Genomic DNA, 15,927 nt, shown 5'->3' on the forward strand with positions numbered 1-15,927 from the left:
TACCATCTTAGATCCTATGGCTAGAAACCAAGTAATTGAGTATGGCCCCAGCGATAACACACCCCAGAACAATCTCTCTCTAATCGCTGCAGTTTGCATGCTTCCTGCTAGATCTATTGATACTTTGTCTGTTCTGCTAATCTGCATTTGAATATTGCATGTATACATTATTTTGCTTTAATTATTGTATTTTTAACACTTATTTATGACTTGTGTAGGAACTGTTAAACTGCAAAGCTATGTGGAATATGTTGGCGCCATATAAAGATTATTATTATAATGCAAATATTGATACTTCTCTATGATAAATATTACGACGGACTTATTACTATTCACTAAGAGGTTATATTTTGAGATTGTAATTGCAGTATCAGCTCTACATTATTTTACAAGCATAATCTAGAACCTCTTTTATCTTTTACAGGGCCGGACAAATGCCAGAAGGGTCTGTCTGGTCATGGGCCGCCTTGTCTGCTACGTTGCTAACAAAATCGGTGTTCTCAAGACACCCATACTGTTAAGAGTTGTGACGGAGCATCAAGTTGCTGACTCCATCACTTACCACTGCAGGCTATGGGTATTATTAGAAATATTGGTCTTGTAGTAAATCTTCCTTTCTTCCATCCTGGATAATATTAGTAATATATCCCATCTGGTGCTTGGGGACGGGGACAACATGGGCCTGTGTGATTTCAAATGCCAGGGCTGAATTTCAGCCCCAGTCCGTACCTGATCTTTTATGACAACCTTTCTTTATGGAGATCTAGAGTGAATAATGAATTCCCTTCTACAACAGTTTTCTGAGATAAAAGAATTTGGTGCATTGTACGGTTAGTTAATAATGTTGCAAATTTTTCCCTTTTTTGCTTCAGCTTTTGCAAGCTTTTAAAGTATGGGGAGCTTAACAAAGCAAAGAGAAATGTCAACTGTCAAAAGGCAAAAAGTACCCTATTTTTACATGTGAAAACTGTCAGAAATTATATGAAAAGTCTATACCACCTCATAAGTGCTTATATTTCTTTTTCTGATACATAGACAGCCCAAAAGTTATAGCAGTTTCATAATAAATGTAGCAAATCAACTCCATGTGGATTTTGTTTAAGACTAGCATATTTGACTTATCTAGATATAGTGGCATGCAATAGTTTGGGCGCCCAAAGGTTTTACAATGGCCCTCACAGTCCCCTGCTCTGAACATCATTGAAAATCTGGCTGACTACAAAAATCATTTACAAGCTGTGATACTTTCAAAAGGGGGTGCTACTAAGTACTAACCATGCAGGGTGCCCAAACTTTACCATCAGGTCATTTTCCTTTTGTAATTTTTAAAATATAAAAGATGACATATTCCTAAAATACAGAAGGAAATGAGTCATCTTTAGCTTTGGGCCTTTTAGAGATCATTTCAACTTCAGTTTGCTTAACTGTCCACAATAACAGTAATTTTGACAGGGGTTGAGCAAACTTTTACATGCCACTGTATAAAGCCAATTACTGGCCTCAGCAGTATGTAGACCCCAGAAGCCACTGAGACCATTGATTGTCTGCTGTGGGGACTTGCGATGTAGATGTGAAGTGGCTATTGCAGCAAACCAACAGAGAATGGAATTGTGAATAACAGATTTGATTGTAATCTTATAAGCCTGCAACTCTATGACCACACACACTTTTAAACTGGACAAAACCTGTAAGAAAATATGGACGAGTATGGGTTTGGTAAATGCCAGGAAAATAATACCTGTAATATTTAATTGTGCTAACTATTATAAGGGTTGGCTCACGAAAAAGTACATTTCAATTAATAGATCTTGGAATGATAATAAGTTCCACAATTGTATGTGTTAAAAAAAGTTCCAATGCTGTGATAACCTTATAAATGTGCTCCAGTTATGCATGGTTTTATTTGTCGAGTCTGGTCATGCTTGGGACTTAGCACAACATCTGGCCATGGAGTGGAGTATACGTTTGAGTACAGACGAGAGATAACACACTGATTACCTGTTTGTTTTATCACAGGAGTGAGTGTTTCTACATTTCATCAACCATGTGAGCTCTTCATAAATCAAGTCAATGACATACAAGCTCATAGGCTGCCAGAGCTACTACATCACAGACTTGATTTATCATGAGCTCAAAGGACTGGAGACGCATCAGAAATACTCACCTATGCTTCCTCACATTTTTGTTTTCAACACATCCAATTGTGGAATTTATTATTATTTCAAGATCAATTAATTAAAATGTACTTTGTGGGAAAACCTGTTTAAGCATCCTGAACTTAGGATGGATAATGCTTGTACAGGGTTATTTTTCAGGGGCTGTTGGAAATGTTTGGGGATGGGGGAGTGTGAAGGCCCGTTTCTGTTTCAACTTTACTGTGTCCTAGTCTGCAAATCCATGAAGGCATGGTTGGGCGAGTTTGGTGTGGAAAAATTTGACTGGTCCACAAAGAGCCAAGATTTGGCTATCTGACTGGTGGTAATGATTTTACCACCGATCAGAGGCAGTGTTTATAGTGCTCTCATGCAGATTACAGCACAACAATCATCGGTGTTCAGGAGGGGCGCACCTAAACAGTAAGACGGACATCCTGGTGAAGTCTGTGTTCGAGGTCCGTGCTCGAATAGCTTAGTAAGAACTTCCTTGCTCATGATTATTAGATTTCTAATTGCAGTATACTTTTCATGCATGCTTTTTATCCCAAAAAAGACCCGGGATGGCGGCACGTGCAAGATGTGTTTCCTGGACGCTGACCCGGGATGGCGGTGCGTGCAATGTGTAGGTGGCGGCGCCACATAATTATGGCGCTCCTAATTAATATCAGCTGTCATGATACTATATAAGGCTGTGTGCCCCTGCTCACATCACTCCTTGATGAAGCAATAGCGAAACGTGCGTTGGAGTGATGTGTGCAGGGGGACCATAAGGAAACCGGTGGTTAGTATGATCCTATATTCATTGTTGCCCTTTTAAATCTAATATGGGTTACTTGTAACATGTCATTTGTGAGGTGCAGGAGATTATAGAGCACTAAGCACTTTATCCAGGTATATTGCACAGGTTCACAGTGGATATTTTTGTTATAAGTATCTCTTAATTATATATACTGGATCCCTGATGATATATAGTAGACCTTGTAGGCACTAAGCACTTTTTTCTATATAGTGCACAGATTCATTGTGAACACTTACTATTGGTGGTTCTATATTAAAGGGATTAGAGGATCTAATATTGCATTTAGCACTTTATTCATAATTGTCATTGATGTTTGGTGTATAAATTGATTTTGCACATGGCACTTTACATGCACTATACTATATATTGTATATAAAAAATTCTTTTTTGGTATTTATGCACTTTAATAATTTTTCCATATGAATTTAGTTTGGATATTATTTCTGACCGGCTTGTTTCTTTGTGCACCCCCTGCACACATGTATTTACTATGCATTTTTGGTATATGTATGCCTTTTTAGTGATCTGGTGAAAAAAAGATAAACAATAAAAAATTATATTTCACACATCACTTTCTCACATATATTTCATATATTTTCATCTTGTGGAATATATATATTTTTTGGTGGTGTCTGGAAAATAGTCGATATTATTTGAATATCTTTTTTTGGGTTTGTATGCTTTTAAACCCAGCCTGGCTCTTTGGACTAAATAACATGTATGTTTTGGTGAGAGTGTATTTTTTTTTTCAGAAAGAAGAGTGAGAAATAAGCTGCTGTCAAATGGATCAGGAGCTACTCATCTCCTGGGGGAATGAAGGATTGAGTCCAGTCTTTCTTTTCTTTGACATATCCGCTCTACAAAATTAGTAGTCCAATATTATTAGAGAGGTGAAGATGACTTGGATCTATTGTGTGTAGGCACTCTTTAAGAACATAAAAATATACACATGTACATTTCTACAGTAAGCTAAACATTCAGAAAAATGAGCGCAGGTTATCGGGAATCTGTCACCAGGATTTTGCTATCCCATCAAAAAGCAGACTGATGTAGGCAAAAAGACAATGATTCCAATGAAGTCTTAATTCCAGGGCTCCATGTTCTACTTTCAATTATATCTCATTTTTTCTCTACAGATCTACCAGATCTCTGAATGCTGAGCTCTGCATAACCCCACGCACATCACTGATTGGCAGCTTTCTGTGCACAATGGGCATAGGCAGAAAGCTGCCAATGGTGGGGATAGGGTTATACAGAGCTTATGAATATGGAGGACTACAAGGCAGCAGGTTTACTAGTCCTATTTTATCAGCAGAGGATTATCAAAACTACAGCAAACAGACAAATAAGTGACACAAAACTGGAATCAGGGTCTCTGTCTTTACAATATGCTGCTTTCAGATTAGGTGGCAACACTTGGTGACAAATTCTTTTAATTGAAAAAAAAAAAAAAAAATCTCATCAGTTGGCATGCATGTTTCATGGTCAGTAATCTTGTCCTTTTATGCATCATGCATTCCCCAAACACCTTGAGACAGTTATAGGTGTACCAGCCATCAACAGCAGACAACAAAGCCTTCCATAGGGCAACAATGAATCTCAAGCATAGAAAGTAGCCCAAAAGTAAACCACTTTTGCCCACGCTAACCACTGGGATAACTTCTCTCACATTATAAACTGCAATGAAAAATTTCTGCACATGTATAAATACATGAGATGTAATGAGTGGCACTAGCACTAATTGTTATGCAAGTGTTGCTATAAAGGAAAGTAAACACACATAATGAAGATTTTCCATTTCCACCAGTCATTCTGCGTATTCTATATTTTAATGATTCAATAAGGAGCTGTTTAGGCCCCATAATAAGTCTATTTTTTCCGCGTGGTTTTGTTACGCCACGTTCACTGGTTCAGTATTTGGTCAGTAAATATTTCTAAACATGCATATCAAGCAGTGATCATGAAAGCCAAGAGAAATTAATGTTTTGGGGTTGTAGATATCATGCAGGTTTGTAAGATGTCTTACAGACAATGCTCCCTGAGAAAAAAATATACAAAATGGCATCTTTGGTTTGGCTGATTTCCTTAATCATGATCCAAGGCTCTTTAATAGGAATGTATTATCAGAACATGACCTACTGTTTATATTCCAATTTTTCATACGAGTTTTAGGACTATTTTAGACTCGTACAACCTGTTGCTTCAGACAGAGTTTTCAGCAGTCTCACTATCAGCACAGGCATCTACAATGACAGGTAACACCTCCATACATGGCTACTGATACAGAATCCATCATTCACAACAAGTGATGTCCTAGATGCCTCCTTGGAATCACAATGGCGTTTGCACACACTTATTAGATTCTTTAGTACAAAAAATAAGGCTGAAGCCAGTCTTTTGCTGCTAATGTACACGTGAATATTTCTTGAACAGGAAGTATGAGTGTTAAATAGCCCCAGTAGCCAGTGTGAAAATGGCAACATTTCCAATTCTGTTTTAATATAGATCATTAAATGAAAAATAAAAATTTACATATTTTTTTAAAAATACATTTACATCATTTAAACACCAGGTCATTTTCTAATGACACATACCCTTTCATTGGTTGGACATTGACACTGGTTTTTCTTACCGTATATAATAATCTGCTTTGGTTTTCTCCAGAAATGAGAATGTCATATTAAAACCATAAAGGTTAAAAGACACAGCAAGCAGCCTGGCAGGGGACATGGCTTGCTGTTCCTCTTAAAGAGAATGTGTTATATTCCTGTTTACTGTTGACATTTTGTCTTTCAAGAAAGAAAATATTTTTTTGAATGGAAATGTCTTACAGAGAAAGTCACATAGGTTATGCAGGTTTGCAGAATGAACACCGCTTTAAGATATGATCTCAACATGAAAAATTATTTTTTAAAGTGAGTCCGTAGACACAGAAGTAAGAAAAGACAATGTAAACAATAAAATTTAATTTTACATTTGTGTAAAACTGGATAAATATTAAATAGATGATAAAAATTGTCAAATTACAGATAAAACTTTAATGATAGTATGCTTTTCCTTTGCTGTGGTTTTGTCTAATAAATGGAGAAATGGCTGTAATGAACAAGTCAAAAGCTCACTCTACAAAGAAAAGAGACTGGAAATACACAAAGCGCAAAATAGGGTCTTATCTGAGAAATATAGTAGCCTTACCTTAGATTAAACTCACCTGTTCAATCAGTTAAAATGGCATATAACATAGTCAGCTGCAGCAGATCCACGGGTCAGCAAGTGACCATCAGACATCAAGGTAAAAGGGATTAGTGGCAAATGTACGCGCTGCCAAAAGGATTGAGACAATATATCCCAGTAGAGTTTAACTTAGGTTGTGGTTTATTCTACTCGTTTCGAAGCATAGCGTTACTTCTTCTTCAGGAAAGACCATATGTATAACAAGACATTATACATGTGGTTCTTCCTGAAGAAGTAACGCTATACATCGAAAGGCGTAGAATAAACCTTATTTAAACTCTACTGGGATAGATGTCTCAATCCTTTCGGCAGCGCGTACATTTGCCACTAATCCCTTTTACCTTAATGTTAAAAAACTAGAATGATGGTGCTCACTTGGGCGGGTTGTGTTCACACAAACACTGGTAATGCTTAAGACTGCTGCAGACCCACGAGAGGACAAAAGACCCCCGAGAGAAACAAATGTGTTAATTCTGCGCTGCCATGTAGCAAGGATGAAGAATACCAAGCTGAGTATAAGTGGATTATTTGTCAATGCGTTTCTAAGTATACAAAATTCTTCTACAGGACAACCATGATAGACCTCTCTATAGTGGTTGTCCTGAAGAAGAAGTTTATATATTTCGAAACGCGTTCACAAATAATCCACTTATACTCAGCTTGGTATTCTTCATCCTTCCTATACAGTTCTACAGGTTAGAGATTTGTTACTTGGAACACCGCTACATTTTTCATCCCAATAAGAATGCACACTAAGTGTACGTGTTTTATTCTAACTAGGTAGGAGATACGTCTCTACCACAGACTGTTGATCAACAGATATTCTAAGAGAAGCTAAGGTATGTTGAAATCCAATACGCCTGATCCGTCACACCCTCCGATGCAGATATTAGGGGACAGTCAGCCTAACATTAGATCACCAAAGTAGGCTAGATCAATTTTCATACACATTAAAGCAACATCGACATTAGGTCCCTGTGTACTCAATTTAATATATTCAAATTAAATAAAAGTGTACATTCTAATTAATGTTTTAACAATTTGTGGTTATACTTAGCAAAAAAAAAAACACTGCAGCTACTTACTTGTTTGCAACAAAGCGCATAACAGTCCAATCTTTAGGAAACATTTCCGGCCTGATAAGAATTCGAAACACCGTAAAAATTTGCAACAAAAAATCCTGTAAATAAAAATCACACATTTTAAAATATAAAAAGCAAATATGTTTCATTGTATCTCTATGCTTGGAATTTATGGGAACAAAGAAGGGTCAGGACACATTAATATTTCTCAAAGCCTAATAAACAGAACGGAGTGTTTTCATTTTGCATATTATGAGGAAACCAGTTCAACCACATTTTGAAATACAAGACGCACAGGAAAACAAAAGGTAGCCACAAACTTTAGATAGCTGTCAGGAGATCAATCTTCTGACAACTATTCGTTCTGACCAACTCTTACACTTGCACTCTGGGCTTGGTCGAGCATTCTCAATCAGAAAAGAGGAGTAAGAGTCCCATTACATTTAGCGATGCACCAGCGATCCCGACAACGATACGACCCGGTCAGGATCACTGGTGCATCGCTAAATGGTCGCTAGCGAGCTGCCAAACAGGCAGATCTCACCAGCGACGTAGCAGCGGTCGGTGGTCGTTACTTACCTGTCAGACGCGGCGATAAAGACGTCGCCCCGCCCGCGTCGCTCGTCGGCGCCAGCAGGAAGCCGCCAATGAGAAACGGCCCAGGACGTTCTCGCGCGATCAGCGATAACCAGTGGGGGAGCCGGTCAGAGGTAAGTGTCACATATAGCGGTATCGCTAGCAATATCGCTGCTGCGTCACAAAATCGGTGACACTTTTGCATATTGCTAGCGATATCGCTATCTGTGAAGCCTGCTTAAGACTATCACACAACTCTGGAGGCAGCTTATCTTCCTTGTTAACAAAAGGACGGGGTAAGTTGAAACTCAACATGCCCAATCCTTCTTTCTTTCCTGACATCTGCTATTAACAAAAAAACAAGACCTCTCATATACATTTCTCCGTTTACAAATTTCACATAAAGAGTGAAACCGGAAATCACCAGCTCAACTATGTTTCCAACTTGGGATTTTGGAGAGCCTGGAGCAGAAGCTTTTCCAAGGTGAAGATCGATTGACAACAGAGGTGGGGATGTCCATCTCAATCCAAACGAGTTAAAATTAGGACTTTATTTCAAACATTTAAAATTCAGAGAACATTTGAGAACCTATACTGATCATCAACGTGTTTCAACGCTATATGCGTTCTTAACCTTGATTAAGGATGTATATAGCGCATGAAGTGAGTTGATGACACAGTATCTTTTCTCAACTCTTCTCTGATTTTTAAATATTTGAAATAAAAGTGCTAATTTCAACCCATATGGATCGTGAAGGCAAACCCACCTCTTTTTTCTCGAAATGTTATCCGTAATCTAATTATTAAAAAACATTTTTCGAACTTGCACTTAGATATGCGTTTTGAAAGCATTACATGTTATTAATTTAAAATTAGAATTTTGAAAACTGCCACAAGAGAGACAAACCAGACTGAGTATGGATCACTGACCTCTGGGATCCCTACCACAACTGATAAATTGCTGCGTTACATTGTTTGCTTCTCCCTACTATTTACCTGGAATCGAGCTGTTCGGGAGCTGAAGCTTCCCGCACTGTGGTCAGGTGAGACACCACTGTGCAGGGAAAACAGTAAACGCTGCTCTACTACAGCAGTGCTACCCTTTCATTCTCAGTAGTAAACCCAGAAATCAGACTCCCTAATGATAAAGTGATAGCTTATCCTACCTAGTGCTATACATTACAAGAACAGTATACCTTTTAAAATACATTACTTGATTCTCTAATTTTCTCGGATCATAATTGTTACTGTACATTCAGCGATACTTCGATGACATACACTATGATGCATCATTATCCTGAACATCGCAAAAGTATCTCTTATATAAAGATTATGTTCCAATGATGAGACTTATAGGAATTTATTTCAAATGTTGCAATTTTAAATTACTTAATCATAAAAGTAAAAACTTCAAAATGCACAGCCTAACTGAATTACATGGGTTTTCTGAAAAGATTTATGAATTTGTAGTTAATTATAAATGAAAATGTGTCCTTCATTAGCAAAGTACTAAATAATAAAGTACTCAACAAAAAGCTCACTATTCAGGCGGCCACTTAAAAGACCTCTGTGGAAATTATTCCCAAACATTTTATGCTGCAGACTTGAATTATTTTTGATGAACGCCATCTTCATATACAAGGGCTGAGATAGGACGTCCTTTGATGTGTAGCGCGGAATCTAAATGGTAGACACCGAGGACCAGCTCACTGGTGGGATATGGCCATTATAAACTGAAGTAAGGAAGTAATAACGCTTCGTTTTCATTATTGCCCAGACCAGAAGGGCACAACGGGAAGATTACAGGACTATTGTCTGAAATATGTTTCTTATGTAAATTAATATGACAATTAATTTTTCTTATACAGAGATTAACGCTTACTCACACTTGCTTTCTTATGTTAGACATTGTAGTCATCATGGAGAACACTTGTAGTCTGCAGAGACACCCACCATCACTGGACAAATGAAGCATTACCTACCAGCCAATGAAATCAATGGGCTATCGGTCTAATGTACGGGCCTACCTGGCTCTCCAGAAAGAGATACATTCTTCAATCTTTAATCCAGTTAATAGATGGAGGGCAGAGCTAGGTGGTTTCTTGTACTAAAGTGTGTTCTCATGTTTGGAAGTTGTCCCCTATCCATTGCAGCCATAGAGGATAATGTTGGGATCTGACTGATGGACTTTCACTGATTCAGAGAACCAGGGCCCACGTGATTGGAGTGGTGATCGATCATAATTCCTGATCCATAGGGTCTGACCGCTGGAATTCCCACAAATTTCGAGAAAGGGAGCTCTGAAGAATCCTGTGTAAATGGGGGGGTGGTCGAGCATACACACTACTCTCAATTCATTCTTAATAATACCACAGGAGATAGCTCAGCAGCTCGCTTGGCTGGTCTTCGGCACTCGGATAATCGACCAACATCCAGTCAGAACCCCCAGTTCATTGAATCAGAAGAAGTCCCAGCTATCAGGAAGCTAACCCCTAATGGATGGATAGTGGAGAATTTCACTTGCGAATACCCTTTAACTCAGCATGCCCTAACAAGATATCTTGTTTTCTACACGACACCTCAAATAGTACCCGCTGAAATAATTCTACTAGACATACTGAGAAAGAAGAAGAACCTTGTGATAAAGACTTACTCGAAGTTCATCCTTTGTGTTGAAGCTTTCTAAAAGTTGTTGGTAGTGTCTGTCCGTCATTTGTCGTAACAGGGACAGCAAAGATGCAACAAATTCACCCTGAAAAAATAGAAGAATACAAATATCATACAAATAAGTTCCTTATAAAAGTAGAAGTCATTTAGACACTGTTCACGTCTGCTTCACAGATTCTATTTTTAACTCAACAATGATATCACAGGTTGCTACGCTATTCTTTCATGGTATCCTGGTAAGATTTAAGAACCCATAATAGTGGGTTTGTCGAGCACTGTATGTGCCCACCATGCAACCAATCTGTGCCCACCATGACATTTCATTTTTCTGTTTCTACAATCACAGATGTAAACCTTGAAAGCAAAATAAAACTTTATATATAGACCCTGCAGTATTCTGCATTTATAGAAATATTAAACTGCTCTTTACAATTACAGATGAGAAGCTATAATTGGAGAACAGTGATGTCGCTTGCACTAAGCTCATACATGCCACAGAATGACAAGGACATATTGTTAGAGCTTACTGACATTTAATTGGCTCTGTGGGGAAGGACATGACAAATTCTGAACACTCAGCAAAGCTGCCAAGTACAGTATAAAGCTGAGAATCAGCAACCAGTTGCTCTTCATTAGATCTGACATCACGAATAAAAATAAATAAATATATATATATATATATATATATATATATATATATATATATATATATATATATATATATATACACACACACATATATATACACTAGATGGTGGCCCGATTCTATCGCATCGGGTATTCTAGAGTCTCTGTTAAAATAAAAAATAGTTATATGCTCACCTTCCGACGACCCCCGGACTCTGTCCCTCCTCTCACCACACTCCTGGCATCTTCCGGTCCCAGTAATGCTTAGCACGAAACACTGCTGATGACGTCGCGCTCTCACGAGAGTGACGTCATCTCCGGCCCTTCTCGCTAAGCATTACTTGGAACGGAAGATGCCGGGAGCGTGGTGAGAGGAGGGACAGAGTCCGGGGGTCGTCGGAAGATGAGTATATAACTATTTTTTATTTTAACAGAGACTCTAGAATACCCGATGTGATAGAATCGGGCCACCATCTAGTGTATTATACTCCTGTTACACCCAGAGCTGCAGTCACTGTTCCCTGTTACCTAATGTATTGTACTCCTGTTACAGCCAGAGCTGCAGTCACTGTTCTGCTGTTATCTAATATATTGTACTCCAGTTAATCCCAGAGCTGCAGTCACGGTTCTGCTTTCACCTAATGTATTGTAGTCCAGTTACACCCAGAGCTGCAGTCACCGTTCTGCTCTTACTTAATGTATTGTGCTCCAGTTAAACCCAGAGCTGCTGTCACCATTCTGCTGTTACCTAATGTATTGTACTCCAGTTACATCCAGATCTGCGTCACTGTTCTACTGTTACCTAATGTACTCCTGTTACACCCAGAGCTGCAGTCACTGTTCTGCTGTTACCTAATGTAGTGTACTCCAGTTACACCCAGATCTGCAGTCACTGTTCTGCTGTTATCTAATGTATTGTACTCCAGTTACTCCCAGAGCTGCAGTCACCGTTCTGCTCTTACCTAATGTATTATACTCCTGTTACAGCCAGAGCTGCAGTCACTGTTCAGATCTTACCTAATGTATTGTACTCCAGTTACACCCAGAGCTGCATTCACTTTTCTGCTGTCACCTAATGTATTGTACGCCAGTTATACCCAGAGCTGCAGTCACTGTTCTACTGTTACCTAATTACCTAATGTATTGTACTCTATAATATATACAGGACTGTGCCTGTGTAATGAGCAACGCAGCAGTAATGACTTTAACGGCTGTAATGTGCCTGTACAATAAGCAATGCGGCCGTGTTGCCACGACGACTAAGCAACTGTCGCTGATTGGTCGTGGCCTAACTGCCGCGACCAATCAGCGAGGTGGGATTTCCATGACAGACAGACAGAATAAGACAATTATATAGTAGATACAGTGTATATATATATATATATATATATATATATATATATATATACACACACACACACACACATACACACACATATATTAAAAACTATTTTTGAGCTTTTGCAAATCTGAACATTTTTACTGCGGTATAAAGAAGACAAAACCGACCTCAAGGATGCTAGGTGTACACATCCAAACAATGTTAATAGCATTTTTGCTGTTATGACTAGTGCTATTGATATAAATAATACATTGGGTTTATCCTAGAGGTTGATATGAGTATGGTAGTGCATTATTGGCATGTTTGCTAACTATTTTTAAATTTTTTAAAGGAGAAAAATATTTTTCTTACTGAAACAAAGTTTAATTCACTTAAACTGTTTAATTTTAGAGTGCACATTTGGCTGGATTAGATTGCAGATGCCATGATACCTTTGCAAAGCCCATGAGGTGCCGCAGAGCAGCAAACCCTCACACGTAAACCACAAGGAATTCAGTTAAAAAATTAAAATTATTTTTTTCCCTTGCTAAAAATGTTACTTTAGCCACACATATTTAATTCTTACAAGGGGTAATAGGAGAAAATGGCCCACAGAATTTATCGTGCTATTACTACTCAATATGGCAGTACCTCATATGTGGATGTACACTACTTTTTAATCAACCGACAGGGCTTGGGAAAGTAAGGTCCGCTATTTACTTTTGGACAGCACATTTTGTTTCAATATACATTTTGTACATAAGCAAGGCCTCTGAAGTGTCAGATAAGCAACACTGCTGAGCGAGTTCATCTACATGTGTTGTGAGTGTTGTGAACTCACAGGCTCCTCGTAGAATTTTATAATAATGGAAAATAGGTAAAAATTATATTTGTATCACTAAAATGTTATATTTGCTGCAAAGTTTTCATTTTCTCAAGAGTAATAGGTGAAAATAGATCATAAATTTGTTACACATTTTTTCTTAAAAGGGAACCAGTCAGCAGGATTGTGCTGAGTAACCTACATACAGTGTCAGGTCAGTGCCATTATACTGATTAAAATTATACATTGGTTGATGAAACCAGTCTTGTGGATGTGATTTGATCTGTATTTTCAGTTTTGAGTTAATGAGATTCTCGTGCTCCGGGGCGGCCTGTAGGGGGTCTTCATGTGGTGGTTATTATTTTTCAGGGGTGAAGCATGCGAGATATCTTTATTTATGGGGCAGTATAATGATACTGTTGTTTTTAAAGGGAATCTGTCACTAGAAAAAAAAACACTTCTAACCTGCAGATATGTGGTCAATCTGCATGTTAATAGCAGATAATCCTGTCGGCGCCTGCACGTAGTCTAACGGTGCAGGGAGAAAAGTGTAGTTACTTACCGTTAGGGGTATTTCTCTGAGCCCATGACGGTACCACGGAGAGAGGGTATCCGCCCCTCGGGGACAGGAAACCTACAGATAAAAAGGCAGTACCTCTCTCCCGCATCAGTTGTTTTACAGAGCCTTAATGAAACATCAGCCTAATAATAACATGAACAACTTTAAGAAAAAATTACTATAATCATTAAAACTGCATAGAGGAGACACCACGTGACTATTTGACTAAACTGTATTTACAACAAGTGTGCACCCCACACATGCAGGGAGGGAATATACGGGTGTCATCATGGGCTCAGAGAAATACCGTTAACGGTAAGTAACTACGCTTTTCTCTTTCCCCCATGATGGCACCATGGAGAGAATTGCAGAGACTATCTATTAGGGGGGGACCACTGCCTCTAGTACCCTTCTACCAAAGGTTAGATCAGAAGAGGTGGCTAGTTCCAGCTGATAGTGGTTGAAGAATGTAGAGGGAGAAGACCATGTAGCGGCTCTACATATCTGCTCAATTGAGATGCCAGCTCTCTCCACCCAGGAAGTTGACACTTCTCTTGTAGAATGGGCTGTTACTCTCTCTGAGATGTTCGCACCTTGTGAAGAGTACGATAAGGTGATAGCGTCCCTTATCCACCTCGCCAGCGTGCTCTTAGATGCTTTCTGCCCATTTCTTGGACCCTGGAAGCACACAAAAAGAGACCTATCCTTTCTACACTCCCTGGTGGACGCTAGGTACTCAATTAGGCATCTCCTAACATCTAATGTGTGTAGAGCTTCTTCCCCCCCGTTTTTGGGATTGGGGCAAAAGGAGGGGAGGGGGATTTCTTGAGTTCTGTGGAAACGGGATGCCACCTTCGGGAGGTAAGCTAGGTCTGCCCTAAGTACCACCCTGTCATCCAAGATCTGCGTAAATGGAGGGAAAGCTGACAGGGCCTGGATATCACTGATTCTACAGGCCGATGTCAGAGCTATCAGGAGAGAGGTCTTAAGTGATATCAACTTTAAGGATGCTTCTGGTAAAGGACCAAAGGGGGGCTTGGTTAGATCTGAGAGTACCAAGTTTAGATCCCGGGGAGACGGGGGTTGTTTAGAGAAGACTTAGGCCTGGATCTACTGGCTGCCTTAATGAACCTGGATACTCAACAGTTCCCTGCCAAGTCATAGTTGTATAGGGCCCCTAGGGCCGCCACCTGAATTTTGAATGTGCTGGTAGCTAGACCTTGCTCTAAGCCTTTTTGCAGGAACTCTAAGATCTTTGATAGAGGTACATTCCCACTCGAACTGGCCCTTGAAACTGAAAGGAGCTTCCTCCAGATCCTCCTGTACAATTTAGTGGTTACCGGTTTTCTACTTTTTCTACTCCGTAGCAGAGTAGACACAATTTGGGGAGAAACCCCTGCTGCTCAACAGAGCCCTTTCAAATTCCAGGCCATCATATGTAGGTTCTCCACCTGTGGGTGCAGCACTGGGCCCTGTGAGAGTAAGTTTGGGACATCCGGAAGGACCCAAGGGTTGGAGATGGACATCCTCCTCAGCCAAGAGAACCAAGTCCTTCTTGGCAAGAAGGGAGCTATTAAGATTAACCTTGCCTTGTCCTCCCGAATCTTCCTCAGAACTGATGGAATTAAGGCGATTGGCAGGAACGCATATGCAAGGGGAAAGTGCCAGGGGATCATAAGGGCATCCAGAGCTACTGGAAGGGTCTCTGGAGCAGAAAGTTTTCACCTTCCGATTTCTGCTGTTGGCAAATAGGTCTATATTGGGTTCCCCCATAGTTTCATGATCTGATTGAAACCCTCCTGGTTCAGCTCCCACTCGCCCTGTGTCAGCTGTGTGCGACTTAGGAAGTCCGCTGTCACAGTGTCTGCCCCCTTTATGTGTAGTGCTGTCAGTGACCCTAGGTTCCTCTCTGCAAACTGGAAAATGGACTTTGTCACTTCCATTAGGGCGTGGCATCTTGTACCCCTCTGATGGTTGAAATAAGCTACTACCGTGCGGTTGTCCAAAAACACCCTTAATGTGGTGGGTCCTGAGGGAGTCCCGAAAGTACAGGAGAGCGAGTTTTACCGCTAACAGCTCCTTCATG

The 15,927-nt window shown here is 39.6% G+C and overlaps 1 protein-coding gene across 5 annotated transcripts in view; it reads right to left on the bottom strand.

Moving 5' to 3' along the window:
- Positions 1–15,927, bottom strand: part of DOCK4 (dedicator of cytokinesis 4) — a 505,372-nt gene that overhangs the window by 178,834 nt on the left and 310,611 nt on the right. For all 5 annotated transcript variants that reach the window (XM_073573298.1, XM_073573297.1, XM_073573296.1 and 2 more), the window contains 2 exons: positions 10,498–10,596; positions 7,272–7,366 (listed from right to left, as the gene is read on the bottom strand). In XM_073573298.1, the coding sequence (XP_073429399.1) occupies positions 7,272–7,366; positions 10,498–10,596 (194 nt within the window). The remainder of the gene's footprint in view (positions 1–7,271; positions 7,367–10,497; positions 10,597–15,927) is intronic.

The sequence above is a fragment of the Dendrobates tinctorius genome, unplaced genomic scaffold (assembly GCF_039654945.1).
Source record: "Dendrobates tinctorius isolate UK_male_01 unplaced genomic scaffold, ASM3965494v1 ptg000035l, whole genome shotgun sequence".
Classification (NCBI taxonomy): domain Eukaryota; kingdom Metazoa; phylum Chordata; class Amphibia; order Anura; family Dendrobatidae; genus Dendrobates; species Dendrobates tinctorius.